Below are 22,077 nucleotides of genomic sequence, written 5' to 3' on the forward strand. Positions count from 1 at the left end.
ATCTGGAGAGCCAGGTTTGATTCCCCACTCCTCCACCTGAAGCCAGCTGTGTGACCTTGGGTCAGTTACAGCTTTTTCAGAGCTCTCTCAGCCTCACCCACTTCACAGGGTGATTGTCGTGAGGATAATAATAACACTTTGTAAACTGCTGAGTGGGTGAGAGGTGGGTGGGGCTGAGAGAGCTCTGAGAGAGCTGTGACTGACCCACGGTCACTCAGCTGGCTTCAAGCGGAGGAGTAAAGAATCAAACCTGGCTCTCCAGATTAGAGTCCTACTGTCCTTAACCACTACTCCAAACTGTAGATGCGAAGCAGATCTTTTGCCACCAAACCAGCCCTACCCCACCCCGCCCCCATGTAATGCTCCATAATAGCCTATCACGGCACAATCCATTCTACCACCTCCATGCCTTGTGTGGGTAAAACCCAGCCCAAGATCCGAGAACTGGAGACACCCTGAGAACCTCAGTATGTGAAGGAAGTGGCCTGCAACAAAGCCACACCCCTCCCAAGGCAAGCTACCCCCAATGACCCCCTCCATTTCCCCCCATCTGGAAAAGGAATAGCCAGGAGGCCCGCCACCCTCCACCGTCCCGTCCCTTTTCACTCACCTGGCCGGCAGTGTCAAGATCTGAGGATTGTAGCTCGGGATGGCAGATGGCTCAGTCCGGGGTGGGTCGGAAGGGAGCGGTTTTCGAGGAGGTGGGGGCTTGGCAGGACCAGGGGGCTGCATGGAGAATGGAGAAAGCATGAACGTAAGCCCAGCCCTGCCGGATCAGACCAAAGGTCCATCTCGTCCGGCATCCTGTCTCATACAGGGCCAACTGGTTACTATGGAAGGCCAACAACAGGGCCTGGAGACCGAGGATTTCCCCTGATGTTTCATCCCATCACTGGGATTCACAAGTTCCCTGCCCCTGAATACGCAAGTTCCCTTCAGTCACCATGGCTAGGAGCCATTGATAGACCTGTCCTCCATGAATCTGCCCAACCTCCTTTTAAAGCTGTCTATGTCTGTGACCCTCCTCTGGCAGCGAATTCCATATCTTAATCACTCGTCGTGTAAAGAAATATTTCCCTTTGTCTGTCCTGAAATTACTGCCCATTCGCTTCATTGGATGCTCTCGAGGTCTGGTAATTTTGAGCAGTATTCTACTATTAGAATCAGAATCATAAGGTTGGAAGGGATCTCCAGGGTCATCTAGTCCAACCCCCTACGCAAGGCAGGAAATTCACAACTACTTCCCCCCGACACCCCCAGTGACCCCTGCTCCATGCCCAGAAGGTGGCAAAACACCGTCAGGATCCCTAGCTGAATTGGCCTGGAGAAAATTGCTACCTGACCCCAAGGTGCCAATCAGCATTACCCTGGGCATGTAAGAAGGGGCCATTCGAGTCTCATAACAGAATCACGTGGGTCACGATTTTTGCTTGAATCTCGTATACCTCCCTGCCCTATCTGTGAACAGAGACCCTCCCCACGCAACTCTCATCACCTCCAAATGCCTTCCCCTTCCGTAAAAGTTGCCAAAAAGTCCCTTCCCCCAAGGCCAAGCATCTTCACAAATGGAACCACAATGCCCGTTACCTGTGCAGCTTTAGGAATGGGGTCGGCAGGCAGCGGGCGCGTAGGGGGCGCTGGCCTGTCCATGGCCACAGCCTAGGCGGAAAGAGGAGGGGACAGTGGAAGAGAGAACATGCTGGGGGGGGGCACGGTGAGTGTAAAGAGGGGGTCTGGAGGCGACAGGAGCCCTCGTTTGCCAAGGACAGCCATCTACCAAATCTAAGACTGGCTAGTGGGTGCGAGGGGGGAGTCATATGGATGTCAAAGCAACCACTTTGAGTTCAAACTGCCTTGGGGTGATGCACAGACGTTTGCCGATTTCAGGTAGCACGTATCGGGGAAGACCATCCTCTTCTAGAGATCTTAGAAAGCTACGGCCCTCGCCAGAGTTGTGAATAATTGGACTCAGAAGTATGTACCGTTGCTGGTCCAGGACAGGGCAGCTAAGGGGGTGAAACTCAACTCTAGAAGGTCCCATATATGGGAAACTGCATAGCCTTCATCAGGGCAGAACGACCAAGAGTACCAGCAAAGGACAGCAGCTCTAAAACTCCGGCACTCGACCAACAGCCACTGCAAGGAGAAAGCTCCTGTATCTGCGCTGGGATTGGCTTTGGGAAAGGCAGCATAAAATGCCCCCCCCCCAATAAACAAACCAATCACAGAGCAAGGCCGAGTGGCTGGGAATTCAGAAACTGATTCAGCTAACATCACATGAGAGCTTCTTCTTTCCAGAACTGTACCAATTCAGAGTGGGGGAAGAAGGGAGACATACATAATTTTTTGTTGCAAGTTGAGTTGCCGTGTTGGTTGTAGCAGAAGAGCAAGAGGCAGGTCCAGTAGTGGTTAGCCTTTAAGGTGCTACTGGAACCAAGTAATTTTTTTACTGCTCTGCCATCAAAAAAATTAAGAGAGAAAAAAATCCTTGGCCATGGACAGCTAGCTCTTCAGGAAAAGGGCCACCTGCCTAATTGGCTAGTTTCCACATGCAAGAATTTTTACTTCTACTTTGTACTGTATGGGCACATTTAAAAATTCAATTCCTTCCTTTGCCGCCAGGCTCAAAAGGGACCCCTGGCTCCAAACTTCCCACCCTATAAGTCTACACAGGGAGTCAGGGGCATGCATCAGTGTTAAAGAGAATGTCACAGACACCCCTCCATATCCCCCCTCCCCAAGCCCGATCTGTTACCTGTTGACTTTTCGGAATCGGGTCGGGTGGAAGCGGCTTAGATGGAGGATCCGGCCGCGTGTCGCCAAGAGGGGTGGGCTGTAGCAAGGTGGAAAGAGGCGCCACAAGAAAAGAGAGAAAGAGAGAGAGAGAGGGAGGGGCAGAGGGAGTTATACGTCTGTGGCATGCGTGGCTGGACGTGCAGGGAGACACGCACGCGTCCATGCAACATGCATCTGGTAGGAGAAAGAGCGAGAGAGAAATCGAGAGAGCCACCCGAGGTTCACGTCCATTCTGGGATTATATCTGACACCCAAATCAGTTCCGGCACCATTTCTACTGGCTCCCAAGCACGTGCAGAGTGCTACTCTTCAGAGCTCCCAAAGCAATCCTCTACAGATTTGGGAACTAGGGGGATTTAGCAGGGTTCCTTCTCAGTGGAGAAGGGAAGCATTTTTATTTTGCAAAGTTTAATACCCGCTTCTCAGACACAAGGCATCAAGAGAGGGCCCTAACAGACAACACCGACAGTCCTGCGTATATATTCTGCACACCTGAGAGTTTGAAATATTTGAAATTGGGCAGTATAAGGTTTTCGGTACATGGGTTATTATTTATTTTTTTTAAAAAAAGAACATTTACTTAAAAGCAGTATTCTAGCCCTTGTGCCTCAGGGGGAAAAGGGTGTAACCAATTATTTGTGTAATTCTCAGGAGTTTGGTCCAATAAGCTTCCAGCAATTTGTTTTAGTTAAGTATACCCCACTTTTCTCCCCAATGGGGGACTAGGCTCACAATATCATCCCCCCCTGTGAGGTAGGTTTGGCTAACAGTGCATGAGTGGCCTGAGGTCACCCTGAGAGCTTCCGTGGCAAAGTGGGGATTCGAACCTGGGTCTCCCAGATCCTACTCTAGAGGAGTTAGCCGTGTTAGTCTATAGTTGCAAAACAGTAGAGTTCAGTAGCACCTTTAAGATTAACCGACTTTGTTGTAGCATAAGCTTTCAAGACTCACAGCTCTCTTCGTCAGATGCATCTGACGAAGAGAGCTATGGTTCTTGAAAGCTTATGCTATATTAAAGGTGCTACTGGACTCTTTACTATTTTAGATCCTACACTGACATGCTAATCACTACTATTTAGGGGGGGGGCAATAAATATTTATTAATTAGGCTACTATGTGGCACACCTGCCTTTCTTCAAAGCTGTTTGCCAGAGGCTCAAATTATAGCCTGATCTGGCCAGAAAATCAACATATTAAAAAAAAAACCTTGAAGCTTGGGACAAGTCCTGTGGAATCATTCAATATGCTGATTACTTTCCAACCAACACTGAGGCATACATTTTGTGTTGCATGCGAGGAAACCAAGAAGGGGCGGAAACAGGCTTAAGTGCTTCCCGTTTTCTGATTCCTTGTTCTAAATTACTCTCTAAAGCAAGTTTTCTCCAGTCAAGGTTTATGAGGGTGATCTGGAATGAGGAAAATGGTGCATATGCGCATGTGTGCACGCATGCGCGCACACACAGACATTTCTCTGTTTCTTATCTCCTATCACTGGAAGAGACTTCTGACCTAAAAGGACACCAAGTGACCATGACATACATTTGCATATAAATATGTCATTTGAGTCCAAATTCTAAAAAGTAGAAACAGGCTTAATATTCAGGACAGAATTTTGGTTCCCCGGGCATATAAAAGAGGATCGGTTTGGCTTTTAAAGAGGTAGCAGATGCTGCAGTACCATGTTCTAGAAGCTTGGGGGCGCTGTGAGACTTGCTCCATAGCCAAATCTGCCCATCTGGCCCTCCTGACCTTTTGCAACTGTCTTGGTTATTACGGGTGCCCTCTTATTTTACATTCAAGCTTTTTTTTCATTTCAATGAGGATTTATGCCAAATCCTCAAACAGCATTAGATTTAAAACAAGAAAAAAATATTTTTGAATACGACCTTACCCAACAGATTCCCTCCAGGGTGAAAAAGAAAGGGGAATGCCTCTTCTAATATGGTACTTAAAAAAACATGTATGAGATAGGAAGGCTGCCTCTGGGATGGTGTTAGAAGAGGCATGCCTTTCCATGCAAAGGGGAAAGAGAATGCCTCTTCTAACATCGCTCCTACCACAATACTAACGCATCATGTAAAGAGATGCTTCCCCTTTAGAATGACTGTTTTGTTATATGCAAGTTTAATTAATTGATGAATAATCTAAAATATGGCTAGTCAAGCAAGAGTTCCTTAATTGGATACCAATTGTCTTCAAAATTATCAAGATCAATTAAAGTCTCTCTTGCTATGCAGAGAATGGCGTTCAAATCAATACTTACTAACCAGAGCAAGCATACACATAAGGAGGCTGCCACGCAGAGCTTCAATACTCAGAAAATGGGACATAGTGGGGCTTAACCCTGCTGGGGACGTGCTGAGACTCTAGTCCCAGTGGCACAAGGGATAGCTGTGATTGTCAAGTTACAGCAGAAACTCTGCACGTGCTACAGAGAACTCTCTTTTCCTAGTGTCTCAGGATGGGGGCGGGGCTTTCAAAAACAAGATTCTGATGGCCAGGCTACAAGTGACGAATGACACAGGTTGGGCACTTGTCAGCTTCCCTCAAGTTTTGATGGGAAATGTAGGCAGCTTGGTGGAATGTTGGACAAGTGACAGTTGAAAAAGTCCGTTGGACAGCAGACAGAGAGCCAAGCTGCAAGTCTAGGATGCCTACATTTCCCATAAAAACTTGAGGGGAGCTGACAAGTGTCCAACCTGTGTCATTTGTCACTTGTAGCCTGGCCCTCAGATCAGTCCCAATAATATCCTATACTCGATTCTCAAAAACTCTCCAAACACAACCAACGTCTTATATTTCAGATAATCCCCTATCCAGAATGTTTATTACCATTTGAAATTTTGACCTGATACTCATTGCCGAGAGAGATATCCTTTCTTTCCCTTCATTTCATATTTCAAGTTAGAACCTTATGAGGCCTCATATATTTCAAGTCCAGACAGGTAGGACCTGTACTGTCCCGGCACATTATAACGGTGGCTTGGCCCACAAAACACCCACTGGTGAAGCTGTCCAAAGCCTCGAGTTTTAAGATCGACTAACGTCAGCGGCTCAAACCGCTGTTAGAGGTGCCTGAAAAGGAATTAGAAACCAACTCAGCAATGCTGCCAGGTTTGCTTGGCACAAGTTGAGACAGCACGAGGCATGATGGAGCGGGGGAGATGAATGTGGGTCTCTCCAGTCCAATGCCAGCCAACGCGATGTGTCGTTGTGCATGATGAATTAGACCTCTTACGTTAGGCATAAAAAAAGTTTAATCTACTTCTTGCGCTTGGCTCGAGACAGTTTTTTCCTCTCCAGATATTTTCCTCCACCGGGCCCCATCACCGCTGGTTCCCATGGCAACAGCCTCAGGATGCACATCAAAGAGTCACTCAGGGCAACAGGTGTTAAGCCCCACTCCCCAGCAGTAAGACGCCATGCCCTCAGTCATCCATAGCCACAGCCCCTAAGCCCCATTCACCAGCATCAGCCCACCAGACCGCGCTCCTTCAGACAGCCACAACTCTAAGCTCTGCCCAAGTATACAACCTCTACACACATGACATTTATAAACAATTGTAATACACTATTTATACATAATACACGCGCACCAAGTTACAGAAGTAAATCATTATAAATATTTGATATAGTTCACCCTTGGGTACATGGCAACAGCTACATAAGAAGGCAGCGGTCACTAGATAATTGGAGCACTCCCCAGGTATGCAGAAAAACACGACTTTGTGAATTAACCAAAAGATAAAGGTAACCTGCTGCCTTCCAGGACTGCTAGGCCTTCCTCTATGGCAGGAGGCTTTCGGAGGACACTCATTATTGCCCACCAGCACTCCAAACAGCAACAGGAGAAGAATAAGTAACCTCAGTGTTTTGTGCACCACTGTGTTACTTCCAGGAAAAAACTCAATACATGACATATAGCCCATGGCATAGGGTAACTCTAGGAACTGCTGGAAACTCTATTTTACCATGGAGTTTCCAGTGATTCCTAGAGCTACCCTATGTCATGTTGGAGTTTTCTTCCAGAGTTGACACAGTGGCACAAATGACTTCATGCTCCCCATGTCCCCAACCCTTCTATCCCTTGCCAGGAATGGCCGGGCAATCCCGTCCCCCCCCCCCCAAGGACCAGAGGACTGTACGTATTCTAGGAGCAACAGAAAGGTGAGAACAGCTGAGAGTCCATTAAAACAAAAAAGGGGAGCTTGTTCGAGCCCGAGTGCTTCGGGAACCCTGGAGGGGAAATCTGGGGAGAGGGAGTGCCAAATTGTCCAACTTCCACAAATCCTTACGGGCCCCAGAACTTGTAATAACTATAATAAATATTAATGATAATTTGATGCACAACATTCAGGATTCAAAACTGCAAACTCCAAATGGGAATGAGCATGTATGAAATCTGGAAACAAATCCGAGAATTTGGGAGTTAGTGGGAAATTAGCCATTTCACGGAGTTGTTGCTGTTTTATTTGTATTTTGTAACCATTGTCGTTCGAGAAAGGCTGGGTCACAGCTGAATAATAAAACACATTCCAGGGGGGAAAAGGGAGAGGGGGTTAAAAAAACTCCGATTTCCAAATTTTAAAAAACGGATCACTTGTGAATTCAGGAAAACTGTCAGCAAAAGTTTTTCAAACTTGTTTTTAAATAACCTCTCTTCTAGCCTATTGCGAATGCTCCAGGCCCTGCTTGCTCCGCCAAACCTCAGACTCGACGAGGAGGGGTGCTCTTCCCCTCCACTTACCTTACTGCTCGGCATAAGCTGAAGTTCAGTGCTCTGTCTCCACTGGGGGGATTGGGGCCGTTGCGGGGGGGGCCGACTGTAACTTCGGGGCTCAGGCTGGGTGATTCTAGCAAAAAAAAAAAGAGCAAGTTATGATGTCAATTCAGATTACTGCAAAGATGCTACTCAAAAAGCCTCCCCGGGATTATTCCCGCCACCCAAAAATCTTACAAAGCTGGTCACCAATATTTATGAATTAGGTGGGACAACAGTCAAATCAGAACTGCCATTGCAGTGGAGAGTTCTGGCAGGACGTGGAAAAACAAAAGCAGCGATCACGATCTGAGCAATCTACAGCACTGCCAAAGCAGGTTAGAAAGGACGGAAACGGGGCAAGGAATGCCAACTGATGTGTCAAACCCCCACTTTACCCAAGTTGTCCAAAGTTCTCCAATACCTGGCCCGTACTTGGGAGCCAGGATGCAGGAAAAAACCCACCACCCGCGAAGCAGGGCTGCACGTCTCATGCAAGAGGAAACGTGAAACTTTGGAGCTCAGAGCCAAGCTACAAGTGACGCCTGACACAGGTTGGACACTTGTCAGCTTCCCTCAAGTTTTGATGGGAAATGTCGGCATCCTGGTCTTGCAGCTTGGCTCTCCGCCTGCTGTCCAATGGACTTTCCAACTGTCACTTGTCCAACATTCCGCCAAGCTGCCTACATTTCCCGCCAAAACTTGAGGGAAGCTGACAAGTGTCCAACCTGTGTCAGACATCACTTGTAGTTTGGCTCTCAATCACAGACTCAAGACACGGGGTCTGTCTGGTACAAGAGAAAATTCGAACTCTGTTTTTCTGCCCATTTGCAGGATCTCTCGGCCCTCCTTGGTTTCCAGTGGACCCCTTTATTGAGGGCCAGCATCAAGTGATTAAGTGGGATTTTTTATTTTATTTCATTTATCCCCTGCCTTTCTCCCCAAGGGGGACCCAAAGCGGCTTACATTGCTCTTGTCTCCTCTGCTTTATCCTCACAACAATCCTGCGAGGGAGGCTGAGAGTGCACAACTGGCTCAAGATCAGCATGGGAAAGTGGGTCTTTGTCTTACTCCGACACACGAACCGCACCATCACACTGGGTGATGCTCCAACCGACTTTAGACAGCAGGTTGGAAGATGTGGGGGGAGGGTAGGGGTAGCAAATGTCCCTCCCGATACTGAAGAATCCACTGGGTCTCTGTTCGCATGCTGCACTCGGAAGCAGCGTGCAAAAAAAATAAAAGTGAACTGAGGCACAGGATAAAGAAATGGCAGGCTTGCATGAATTTCTAATTGCTTTGTTTTTTTTAAAAAAAACAGCCATCCTGCAGCAATACGTTCCCCAAGTCCACGGCAAGCTACTCGAGGAAGCACTTTCATTTGTCAGTCCGATTCACGGCCAATCGGTTTCCTCGAAGGGGATGAGGGTTCAATACTGCAGCACATACAGAAGGTCCCGAGTTCAATCTCCGGCAACTCCAGTTTAAAGGAGCTCTGGTGCTGGAAAAGACCTTTCTGTGTCCGAGACTTGGTGTAAAGCAAATTTCATCTACAGAGATGAGACCGTTTGCAGAGGCTTTGGCTCACTGGAAGAAAAGAGCACGTGCTTTGCACACAGATTGTCTTGGGTAACCGGAGATCAGAAAGTCTGTTCTGAGCCTGAAGTGTCACAGCCCATCATAGATGACAATGGTTATCTCAACGAACCAATAACTGGATTTGGGACAACGCAACTACGTATGTCCGCATATGGCCTGGAATCCCAGTGCTTTGAGAGAAAGACAAAACATACGAAAACACATGGAACTGCCTTGTTTGTATGGCGCAAAATAATCGCTGGGTCCATTTTACCTGGCATGGCTGAGTCGCAGTGGCAGCGGCTTTTCATAGATTCACATACTGCACTCCCCAGACCCCTGCCTAACGTGTTTTCAGTTCCCGATGCTGTGAATCAACACACCGGGCTGTCGGCACATGAGGTGTGCGCTTGCTGCCAAACAAAGGCCCCTCCTGGTAGAGGGAACATTTTATCCCTGAGCGGCAAATTGCTCCACCTTCTGTTCCCTAGCTTGTTCCAAACTCTTTGGAAGTAGAACAAATTGTGAGTAAGACTGGAATACATTCCAAGTGCACAATTGCAATGTCTTGAAATCGAGAGTTTCCCCCTTCCCGCTTTGGCTCGGAGTACACACAGCCCTACTCGACAGACAGCAGATTCTATCCAAAAAGCGGAAGGTGTGGAAGCACATTTGTACAGCAAAAGGCACTGCAGAATTTACAGGGTCGAACCCACACCACACCCATACCGTTAGCCCAAAGACATCAAAGAAGCCCCTCCACCGGCAAAAGAGGCCAACACTGAAAGCCGATTGGACAAATGTCAGTGGCAGTTACGTTACCCTCTCCGTTCAGACGGGTGGAGGAATTGCACCCGGGACTCTGCCTCAGTTCTGCAGGACAAGGGGAGCGGAGTTATTGCACAGCTGTGCGAGCACTAGTTTTATTGGACAGCAAGATTTGAGTCCGGTGGCACCTTAGAGACCAATGAGATTTTCAGGGGGTAAGCTTTCAAGAGTCACAGCTCCCTTCTTTGGACAACTAGTTTTATTAGTCTGCTTTGGTGGAGGAAGTGTGAGTGTCAACATCAACATTTCAACATGATGGGGAAATGGAGAGAAGGATAAATATCGAGAGACAGAGAGATGGCCTTGGAAGAGGGAAGTGAGTTCGGCGGCTTTGGAGGTTAACTGGAAGCAGAAGCATTCTCGGCCATGCTGGTCTGCAACGAAAGGGGCAAGGAGAATCCAAGACACCTTCAAGGCGAGGTGCTCAAACTTTGGGCTGGAGGGAGCCGTTAAAAAAGGAGGCAACAAAGGAGACCAGGGTAGATCAAAGGTGGCCAATCTTACCTGTACTGGCAGCTTGTGCCCTTGCCGAACTGGCAGAGGCGTTTGTGCAGACCGACTCGCTTGGCACAAAAGAGGCCGAGGGCTAACAGCAGGACGAGGAAGAGGCTGCTCAAGATCACGGCCGTCGAGGTGGCACTGCCTACCAGGAATGAGGGAAAAAAACAGTGTCGTTTGGAGCCAGACAGACAGCTTGTCCCCAACGTGGCATGCCAGGCAGCGCATTCTCCGAAGGCGCGGGCTCTTTTACTCCGTTCCCACCACAAAGACACATTGTTCTGAGCGTGAAAAATGTCTAGCCTCTGCGTTTGGGTCATTTGTTTTGATCGGCAGTTCTGCCTTACTCTCTGATTTTACAGTTCTAAATATATTTTCAGCTCTTGTTATTTTTTTAAGACACTGTGATAGTTTCTGCACGGCACTTTGCAGAGAAATATTCTTCTGAAAGGTGGGAAATCGATTTTCATAGAGGAACGAACCAACGGCAGCCCTGCGTTCTGAATGTCCCGCAAAAAGGCACTGGGTTGGATCCTGACCATCGGCTAAGGGCGGTGCCTTTCCCCACTGCAAAAACACCTCCCGGGCATGACGGCTGGCTGCAGTTCCTCAACTGTTAGAGAACGCTTGGCACATGCTCAGAGGAATTCTCTTCATCAACAGCACATACTCCAAGATCCACCCTAACAATGGAGGCGAGCCACAGCACGGCACGACTGAAGTCCAGTTCTGCCTACGTGCCATCTCACAAACGCACAAACCGCAACAAAATGGGAACTGCAGCTTTGACAGTCTTTAGCAAGGAGGGGGACCTGCACTGTATGGTGTATTTCCCTGATTAGTGGAAGGGGGAAGAAAAGAGCTCCCTTTGGGGTAGGAGGCACCTGTAGAGAGGGCACTGAGGGGGAGGGTGGGTGGAATGGAGGCAGGAAACCTTTTTAAAAGCAGACTTGGCCGTTTATTTATTTATTTACTGCGCTTATATTCCGCTCTCCCTGTAAAACAGGCTCAGAGTGGATCACATCAAAAATAAAACAAGGTTGCACAACGAACAGAAACAATTCCAGCTAATAAAACCCAGCAACATTCACATCTCCAACCATATGGTCAAGCTGATAAGAACACAACAGCCTTGACGGATCAGACCCGGGAACAAGCATGCTATAGCGGTTAAAGTATCAGACCAGGATCTGGGGGACCGAGTTCAAATCCCCGCTCTGCTGCGGAAGCTCACTGGGGGACCAAAGGCCGACCACATACAGTCAGCCTGGCCCACCTCACAGGGTTGCTGCAAGGATAAAATGGAGGAGAATGAGGTAAGCTGCTTCAGGTCTCCCTACCGGGGAGAAAGGCAGGGTATAAGTGAAGTAAATAAATCCAAAAGTAACTAAATTTACAACTCAGTCCTAAACAGAGTGTGCCCTGACCTGGATAGCCCAGGAGAGCCTGATCTCTCAGATCTCAGAAGCTAAGCAGGGTCGGCCTTGGTCAGTAATTGGATGGGAGACCTGAAACAAAGACCAGGGTTGCAGAGGCAAGCAACGGCAAGCCCCCTCTATTAGTCTCTTGCCACGAAAACCCCACCAAGGGTCACCATAAGTCAGCTGTGACTTGAGGGCACTCTCCTCCACCACCTAAACAGAGTTACTCCAGTCTAAGCCCATTGATTTCAATGGGATTAGACTGGAGTAACTTTGCTTAGGACTGCGCTGTAAATTTAGTGCGGCACCTTGTTTCCCCACAGAGGCCAACCGTGTGCCCTCAGGGTGCCTAAAAAAGGCCCCTCTCCCCCTGTTGCTGCCACCCAGCATGGTATTCTGAAGAACACTGCCTCTGAACATGGAGGCTCTCGGGCTCGCAGCCATTCACGGACTTGTCCTCCATGAATTTGCCAGCAAAAGAGAAAGAGGGAATTGAGACAAAGTCGCCACCCTACAACTCTTTTCTAGATCGGCTCAGAGTTCTTACTTCTCAGTTCTCCCCTCCCCACACCCAGAGGAACTCGGTGTTCTTCGTGTGTGGGAGGGCGCCTGTGTTTGTTAAGATACCAAGCGATGAAACAAAGCAACAAAAGACCCAGGAACGAAATCTAAGCTTTCTTCGTTTCCCCCTCCCCCTTCCTCTCCAATCTGTTCTCTTCCTTCCCCACCTACGCCTCCTCTTTAGGGGTCCGCTTATTTTATGCCGGTTTTTTAAACTGAAAAGAGTATATTGATTTGTTGTACATGGAATGCAAATCGCTCGGGGGGACTTGGGGCAAAAGGTGGAATGCAAATCCACCCCATAATACTACTGAGCATAGAAGGAAGGGCTGGGAGAGAAAGGACGGTCCTGTAGGAGAGGGTTATGGGGTGGAAAACAAAAACATGGTGTGCCAGTAAACGGTTTGCGAGTCCCCCACCTGTTCGGGGAAAGACTGGCTTTGAAAGGAGGCATGCAATGCCATTTTAGGGGGTGGGTTACTGTCGACGAGGAAGTATGTCATCCATGGGTAAGGAAATAGCAACACCCATCGACATAACCCATGCTCAGGGATGCTGTGCCCATAAGTCAGGATGGGAGCATTTCAGTTTCCAGCCATCATGAAGCTACAAAACCGTGGAAACAATCAGTCTAGCCAACAGATCCACAGAAGCCATATTGACCTTTCTAAGCCCTTGTGTGTGTGGTGCCCTCAAGTCAGAGTTGACTTATGGCGACCCCTGGTGGGGTTTTCATGGCAAGAAACTATCAGAGGTGGTTTGCCATCGCCTGCCTCTGCAACGCTGGTCTTCCTTGGAGGTCTCCCATCCAATTACTAACCAAGGCCGACCCTACTTAGCTTCTGAGATCTGACGAGATCAGGCTCACCTGAGCTACCCAGGTCAGGGCTTCTAAGCCCTTATTGCCAATATTTACTCAAGATTCCCACAAGCTCCATCTACCCATTCATAGCGGAGTTTCTGAATGCCTCTCTGCACGATTCATTGCAGCTTCCAAACAGCCATTGCCAGAGGTTGGCAATTCAGGCACATCTCTGCACTGGATGTAACCAGATCATTCAACATCCCTGACAGAGATGCGGCAAGATCCCTTCCTTTCAGAGGCTGCCTGTTGCACTTCTGCAAGAGTCACTGTTCTGGTCTCACCTCCTTCCAATTCTGACACACCTCGACACCGGAAGCAGTTTAATTAACCAGTGATTCTTGGCGCAGGGAAGAGGCTGGCTGACTTGCTTCCGAGGCTGCCTGCTGCATCTCTGCATGAGTTACCCTTTCCCGCTCGCTTCACTCCCAACAGGAGATACAACTGATGCAGAAGCACAGGAGGAAGGGCTCCTCTAAAGGCAGGCAGTTCCAACTCCTACATGTTCTAAAAGGTAATCTTGTTAGGCTTAAAAGCAAAGAGTGAGTTTGATGAGGATTGAAGAAAGCAAAAGACAACAGAGTGCTTTGGCTTTCTGGGGAAATATTGCCCTAAAAGGTAACCCAGCCCAGAGTACCTCTGCCTGCTCCTTGCCTGCCATCTCTCCCAGCTCACTCACTCTGGCCTAACTAACCCAAACTGGAGGGTGGGGCTGTGGCTCAGAGGCAGGCCATCTATTTTGCATGCAAAAGGTCCCGGGTTCAATCCCCAGCTTATCAGGTTTCTGGTGTCGGAAAGGCCTTTCCTCGGCCTGAGACGGCGGCAGCTTCATACACTCCATCCCTTCTTCCCCCCCATTTACCTCGCTCCATTGCAGGCGAGCCACTGTCTATGCTGCCCCCTTGCCCCCTGCTCTGGCAGTCCGGGGGCGTCCAACCCGACAGGCAATGGCAGTTTCCGTTGTTGTTGCATACCTGGCAGAGAGAAGAGAAACGCAGAGTCTGTTACCCAGCAGGACGGGCCCGACCCTTATCCATCAGAGAAAAGCAAACCCTGAACCGAGCTTTGAATGTGCAGTGTGCAAGCATGTGCAGGAAGAGAATGTGTGCACCCACACCAATGCGCGCACACTTCACAATGGAGAATCTGCCATACAATATTGCTGTTGGAGAATCACTGCTTCTTTGCAGCTATGACAGGACACTGGGTGAGACAGGTCTGATGGAATAGGCAGCTCAGCATGCCTTGGATGCCGGGGGACGCTGCATGTCTCTCTGTGTGTATGTGTAACTCTCTTGACAGTATGTTGCTCCTCTCTGTCTAAGGCAGGAATGCCTCTTGACTCCTTCTCTGTCTCCGTGTCTCTTGAGAGATTTTCCTTCTTCTTGCTTCATGGTCTTCCAAGGGAAGGAGGTATTTCTCAGAGCTCCTGCCATGAAGACCTCATCCACAGACCCACTTGCAGCCTCACTGCCGGTCTACCTGGCTGTGGTATTTATAGGGAAAGTGACTCTTTAGGTTCTCTTTCTGCTCTATTACCATGAATGGAATCGACTTCAATAAACTAAGTTCTATCTCTTCTACAATTTGATTGCCTGAAGATTAATTACTGCACATTGGGGGAAACGTTTCTGACTAAGTAATAATAACATCATCATCATTCGGTTTATATACTGCTCTTCAGGACAACTTATTGCCCACTCAGAGCGGTTTACAAAGTATGTTATTATTATCCTCATGACAATCACCCTGTGTGGTCAGTGGGGCTGAGAGAGCTCTGACAGAGCAGTGACTGTCCCAAGGTCACCCAACTGGCTTCAAGTGCAGGAGTGAGGTATCAAACCTGCCTCTCCAGATTAGAGTCCTGCCGCTCTTACCCACTACACCAAACTGGCTCTACCATACAAAATATAACTTTTTCTAACGAGCGACGAAGCCCGTTGTGTGAAAAAATACAAGGGGCTCTAGAAAACTGTTGTTGGTCATTTTTTTTAATTGTTCATGAAACATAACAATCAGTAACAATACTGAAGGAATCCTAACAATCCTGAAGGAAACTGCCTTCAGGATTGCAGCCAGGCTTCTTTAGGGAGGGATCCAGCGGGGATCCCTCTCCGGCAAGTGTGGACAGGCACTCAGTGCTGCCAGGGTTTCCGCCTGGGGTTTTCTTCAAGTGAGGTGCGGGGAGGAGTGCGAACTGACGGCCTGAGCACTCCTCCCGGCAGCACATGGACACTTTGCAGTGGCCTGGAAGCTACAGCCGGAGGGCACTGAGGGGAGTCACGGGGAGGAGCACTTAGGCTGTTGATTCGGCATGCTCCCTCCCGGCAGCCGGAATGCACCTGGGTGAGGATAAAAAGTGAGTCGTCAGCAGTACGGCTGGCCTTTTATATAGTAGGATAAGATCTTGGTTTGATCCTGTAAGAGAGCCATTATGCTTCAATGCTGACCCTCCCTCTCCTTTGCCCTTTCTTTTCAACAAGTTTCTAGTCAACGCGGCCTCCAACGAACATTAGAAATGGCAAAGAAAGAGAACAATACACTTGATCGTATTAACATAATTACTAATGTCAACATCTTGACTTCTCTTTGGTGTCATAGGAAATCTGATTTATTAACAGTGCAATCCTAAGAAGAGTTACTCCAGTCTAAGCCCACAGAAGTCAATGAGTTTAGAGTGGAGAAACTTTGCTTAGGATTGCACTGTAAATCGTATTTTAAAAAAGAAATAGCAAAGAAAGATTTGGGCCCAGGCCGATGTAATAGTTACATGGCATCGTTTCCTTCTTACGTAATACCATGTTCTGCATTCAGGTGGGTAGCTGCGTAGCAAGATTTGGGTCCCGTAGGCGCTTTAATTTTATTTATTTATTTATGTCATTTATAGTCCGCTTTTCTCACTGAGACTCAAGTCAGATTACATAGTGTGAGATTAGTACAAATAGTAGCAAGGACAAGGGCAGGCATTTCCATACAGTGTCAAGGACATTTCCATAAACAATATCATAGGGTAAATGAATACAAGTTTACAAAGACATAGCATTAGCAAGGATCCAATACGGAGTTTAAGAATTGCTGAACATAATCAATTCTAGGACTGACATTAGACAACATGAAGCACAGGTAGTATATAGGAGTATATATTTAAAGCAACAGATAATATGCAAGGCAACTCAGAGGTGAAGTCTACGGTCCCTAACTCATTAGCGAAGCATCCGAGACCCCCTCCCTACAATACCGCCCTCCTATCTGAGTAAAAAAGCCTTTCTGAATAATTTGGTTTTGCATCGTTTGTAGAAAGCCAGGAGGGTGGGGGCTCTCCTGACCTTCTCAGGCAGGTCATTCTGCAGGGTAGGGGCCACCACAGAGAAAGCCCATGTACAGGCTGCTGTTGATTTCACCCATGTGCTGGCTGGCACTTGCAAGAGACCCTGTTCGCATGAGTGAAGCTGCCGTGGAGGTACATAGGGAGGGAGGCGGTCCCCCAAATCGTGTTCAGCTTTGTTGAACATATCACATCTAATACTCTATGCTTTGCTTCAGGTTTCTCTAATCCTAGTCCTATTCACATTCTTATTAGATGTCTCACCCTATTGACTGCATTGATTTGCACTGTGTAATTCACCTTGAGCTACAGTGAGAAAGGCAGAGAATAAGTAACATAAATAAGCAATAAATAAATATGGGCATATATGTGTACTTAAACACTTATTTGGGGTGGGGAGAGAAACGGCTTTCAGACTGCCGCACTGCACACGGGCAGCTGAGGAAATGGTAAAAAGTATGCTTGATAGATGGGTCACCTAGCTTCAGGCAAGACAAGATCGCGACCAGGGACTTGCCAGCTCATGTCTCACAACGTCAGCCATCAACACCTGGTTGGTGGGGAGATTAATACTGGCAAAACGGCTGGTTCGGATCAAGAGTCCACCCAATCCAGGGACAATTCCAACAGCAGGATGCTCTGAAAACTCTGCCCTTCCCGCATCCTCCCCTGCCCTTCTCTAAGCAGTCTGACTGCTGCAAAAGCCAAGATCTTGCAACCCAAGGTCTCCTAATTCACAGAAGCGGCACGGTTTCCGGCATTTCATTCCGGTTGCAGAATCAGCCTTCCCTTCTTGCAGAACCCAAAAGGTTTCGCTCGGGACGGCGATCAGTCCCTACGTACGGGGCAGCGAGGGATCGGCCAGATTTAGAAATCCTTCAGCGGTCCCCCGACAAAGGATCTTTTTGGCATTCCTTGGCTCAGAGCCCTCGTTCCCAACACTCACCCCGTGCCCGTTGCAAAGGCACACCGGAAACTTCAGAGCCGGAAGATCCTGGCACCGCTGATCGATGCAGAACTGAAAAATGAGGGAAGGAGATTTAGAGAAGGGGAGCTCGTTACCGGAACCACCCGACTTAGCGCTATGATGCTCCTCGCAGCTCTCCCTGCCAACAGCCCCGATACCACTCACCTTGTCAGGCCCACAAGCCGTGCCCGGCAACACCATGGCCAAATCCAGAATGTCATTGGCAGGAGGAGGTGTGTTATGCGGGCAGGCAGGCGACACCCCGATCTTATCTTGCTTTGTAATGTTGGCACTGCCCCCGTGGCACTGCAATCGTCCACACCGGGCATTCCTACCAGAAAGGAGATGACAGTATTTATGCTAGCTGCCGTTTAGTTTCAAGCTTCGATTCCTTAGTCGATTGTAAAAGAATAAGGGAATCTGCCCCCAATGGCATCCTCTCTATTAATTTCCCTTCTTTCTGCATTTGACACAGGCCGTTGTGCTTTCAGTGCAAGGACAGGTCTACTGCCGCCTCTAAGGACACCTGGCAGACTGAAAATCGGGGTGTCAAAAACACCCACCCGTTCCACTCGGGTTGACGGCTGATTCAGAGCCGTGGCACTTGCCAGTCCTAGGGTGCCAGTCCCTGGCAGTTAGACCCCCAAGTCTCTCACAGCAAGCAGGTAGGTGCATTGGTTGAAGAAACTTTATTTAGAGATCCAATACGTTCAGGCGTTCACTCAAAGGTAGAAGTTGACAGAAGTGATTATTCAAACAAAGGAACTACTGATATAGGGGAGTTAGCCACGTTAGTCTGTAGTAGCAAAATAGAAAAGAGTCCAGTAGCACCTTTAAGACTAACCAACTTTACTGTAGCGTAAGCTTTCGAGAATCACAGGGTGCATCTGACGAAGAGAACTGTTTTTCTCGAAAGCTTATCCTACAGTAAACTTGGTTAGTCTTAAAGGTGCTACTGGACGCTTTTCTATTTTACTGATATAGGGGACGTTCTCCCACCCTTTGCATTCAGGCGTGAAAGCCCAAAAAGTTACATGGGAACAAAGTAGTTTAGTCTAGACAGCGTACAAAGCAGAATCTTCCCTCTTGTGAAAAGATACAGTTCAGCTGCACCTTTGGCCAAGGCCATTCAGAAATGAAAGCGCATATATCTTAGAGATAACAAAGAGGCCACTTACTCCTCTGGGAACCAGCATTTAGCGATCAAGGCGCCCTCAGGTGATTTATACAAAATGCGCAAGATACAGTATTGAACCTTGGTATTATATCAGTATAGGTTTGGGATGTAGTGCACAACACGATAGTGGCACAGGTGCTTATTCTCAAGATAAAATGCAGAATACAAAAATGGCATATAACACAACAAAGGCACGGATGCAAATTACAATAATGGCATGGATCCAGTAATGCAAAGACAACTGTACCACGCCATTTCCTTAGGGCCCATCAACATACTGTGGATTCCTGCTCTAACCACTACACAACACTGTCTGCATGTATTGAACATAGGAACCAGTTCTTTACCGAGACAGACCACCGATCCATCTGGCTTGGCATTGCCTACTCTGGCAGCAGCTTTACAGGGGTCTTAAACATTTCTCCCAACACCTGGTATCAGAGGGGACATCGCTCAGAGACACAGTGCCTGCTTTGCATGTAAAAGGTCCGCGGTTCAGTTGCTGACATTTCCAGTTTAAAGGATTAGGTCATTGGTGATGTTAAAGATCTCTGCTGGACACCCTGGAGACACACTGCCAATCAGAGTAGACAATACTAATCTTGACAAACCAAAGGTGCGAACCAGGATAAGGCCACTTCCTGAGTTCATGCCAGGCACGGCCTCTCTCCAATGCTCAGCAAAACCACAGGGCCAAATCCTTCTAGGGCTGTACCACGTAAGAGTGTAGGTGAAGGTCTGTATTCGTGAGGCCTCGCTATCTACCTGCAAAAGGCAGACAGCCTGCCTGCACGAAGTTAGTCTACCCACCAGGAAAAAAGGAAACAAATCCAATCCTTGCATGAATGAAGGAAAAGCTGATCACGTTCTAGGGGAAGAAACGCTGCGTTAAAAATGCTGTAAAAAGTAAATGCTGTAGCATAACACAACGGCTTAATGAATGAGCTGTGTTTGGGGAGGAAAAGCTGATCACGTTCTACGGGATAAACATACGGAGCAGAGGTCCATCAGTGGCTATCACCACGAGGTATAGATGGAACTCTCTGTCTAGGGCAGTGATGCTCTGTATTCTTGGTGTTTGGGGGGGGGCAGTCAGTGGGAGGGCTTCTAGCATCCCTTCCCCACTGGCAGGCCTCCCGACGACACCTGGTTTTTGGCCACTGTGTTGGACTGGATGGGCCACTGGCCTGATCCAACATGGCTCTCTTATGTTATGAGGTCTCCAGTTCGAATCTCGTCTTTGTTACGAACTCAGCAAGTGACTCTGGCAAGCTATGCACTCTTAGACTCAGCCCTCCCATCTTGAGACAATACCGGCCCGCCTTACAGGGCTGTTGTAAGGACTGCCGTGATAGTATGTGCATCACTTTAAAAATGCTGTCATACAAATCCTAACCATTTATTAGCGTTACAATGAATTGACAAATAACCAACTGCAACACACAAGCGTGTCAACTTAATGTTTAGAAGCACGCGCTGTCTAATTTGGTGAGAGTTCTTGTTTCCAAACAAAAATGTGCACCGTTTCTGAATCCGTTTATTCCACGCAGTCCGCCCTTCCAAGACTTGCTATGAAACGGTTCTCATGACATTATAGCTGTGTCTATTAAACTGTTCAGTGACTGGGGATGAGAAAGGTCCCCCCTCCCAGCAGAAAGCTATTTTTATCCTAACAGCTACTAATCAGATCACTACTGCTAGATCACTCTTTCAGCTAAAAACAGCACATTATCCAAATATTCTCTTCTACATAAACATATAATTTAGATTTCAGAGAACAGAAGAGGTTTAAATTATCCGCTTATTGCTTGTGTGCCTTTTTTTTAAATGAAAAGAACAAAAGCAGACCGGTTTTAGATAGTATACTCTCTGTTTAGACAGCAACAAATCACGGTTTGTTATTACGAGAATGAGGCCTGGAAGCTCCTATATGCCACCCCGCCCTCCTCCCTGCAAGTGTTGTGTGTGTTATGTGCCATCAACTTGCCTCTGACCTACGGCGACCCTATGAAGGAAAGACCTCCAAAACATCCTATCATTAACAGGTCTTGAAAACTGGAGGACGCGGCTTCTTTTATTGAGTCCAGCCATCTCATTTTAGGTCTTCCTATTTTCCTGCTGCCTTCCACTTTTCCTAGCATTATTGACTTTTCCAGAGAATGTTGTCTTCTCATAATGTGACCAAAGTATGACAGCCTCTGTTTTCTACCCACTTGTTTGTCTTTTTGGTTTCCCATGGTATCCGCAAAACTCTCCTCCAGCACTATATTTCAAATGAATCACCTGTCAACTTTCACATAGTAAAGGGGAATACTAGGGCTCATTTCGAGGGGGAACGCACAAGAATGCAGTTCCGGCAGTTTCCCAAAGAGGTCACATGTCAGGTGGCTCCGCCCACCTGACTCTCGGCCATTTTGGGCCCGTTTTGGCCTGGATTAGGGCCAAAACGGCCCAGATCAGGCCTCTGATGGTGGATCACTCAGCGGCCCGATCCTGACCATTTTGGGCCCCTTTTCAGCCATTTTCAGCCCCTTTTTGCTATTTTGGGCCCAATTTCAGCCCTGAATGGCCAGGATTGGGTCCAAAACAGCCAGAATAGGTGATGTCAGCGGGTGTGGCATATGCAAATCAGTTATGCTAATGACACACTTCCGGTGAGGGCAAGTGGCGGGGCATATGCTAATGAGTTGTGTTAATGAGTTATGCTAATGAGTTCCTGCAGCTCTTTTTCTACAAAATGATCCCTGGGGAATACCATAGTTTGGATTATCTTGATCTTGGTTCCCGAGAAAGACATCTTTATCTTTAATTTTATCCCTGCAAGTACAGCTGGGAAAATTCCTGGCCTGGGACTAACTGCAGTTTATTGAGGCATCCTAATAATCTGCAGCCTAGGATTAATAAAGCTGGTTTGTTGTGAGGATTGTGCTATTCTGTGCCGGGGTAATTCTGCATCATAAAAGAGCCTTTCATTATAGAAGAACAGCCTTGCATTAGAGAACACGGCAATGGAACAAAACTTTGAGGGTCCAACTTCGAGTTTGCTGTCAACTAAAGAGTCTTCCATTCCCAAGCCACACATAGGAAAGGGAGCCTTAATGACAAACTAAGGGGTTAGATCTTTCAGATAAAAACTGCACATTATCTAAATATTCTCTTAAACATAGAATTAAGATTTCAGAGAATAGAAGAGGTTTAAATTATCAACTAGAGTGTCTTCCATTTCCATGCCACACAAAGGAAGGGAGCCGGGACGGAGCCCAAAGGACTTCCAAGCTTCTCGATCACAGCAGCAAGAGGACGTT

The 22,077-nt window shown here is 47.8% G+C and overlaps 1 protein-coding gene across 1 annotated transcript in view; it reads right to left on the reverse strand.

Moving 5' to 3' along the window:
- The window catches only part of ADAM15 (ADAM metallopeptidase domain 15), a 76,163-nt gene that overhangs the window by 6,895 nt on the left and 47,191 nt on the right, over positions 1 to 22,077 (reverse strand). Inside the window, exons 17-25 of the mRNA XM_054973245.1 lie at positions 17,761 to 17,926; positions 17,575 to 17,646; positions 14,166 to 14,277; positions 10,466 to 10,604; positions 9,956 to 10,006; positions 7,544 to 7,649; positions 2,756 to 2,833; positions 1,588 to 1,659; positions 611 to 726 (exon numbers count right to left, since the gene is read on the reverse strand). Coding sequence (XP_054829220.1) covers positions 611 to 726; positions 1,588 to 1,659; positions 2,756 to 2,833; positions 7,544 to 7,649; positions 9,956 to 10,006; positions 10,466 to 10,604; positions 14,166 to 14,277; positions 17,575 to 17,646; positions 17,761 to 17,926 — 912 coding nt within the window. The remainder of the gene's footprint in view (positions 1 to 610; positions 727 to 1,587; positions 1,660 to 2,755; positions 2,834 to 7,543; positions 7,650 to 9,955; positions 10,007 to 10,465; positions 10,605 to 14,165; positions 14,278 to 17,574; positions 17,647 to 17,760; positions 17,927 to 22,077) is intronic.

Source organism: Eublepharis macularius, chromosome 1 (genome assembly GCF_028583425.1).
Source record: "Eublepharis macularius isolate TG4126 chromosome 1, MPM_Emac_v1.0, whole genome shotgun sequence".
Taxonomy (NCBI): Eukaryota; Metazoa; Chordata; class Lepidosauria; order Squamata; family Eublepharidae; genus Eublepharis; species Eublepharis macularius.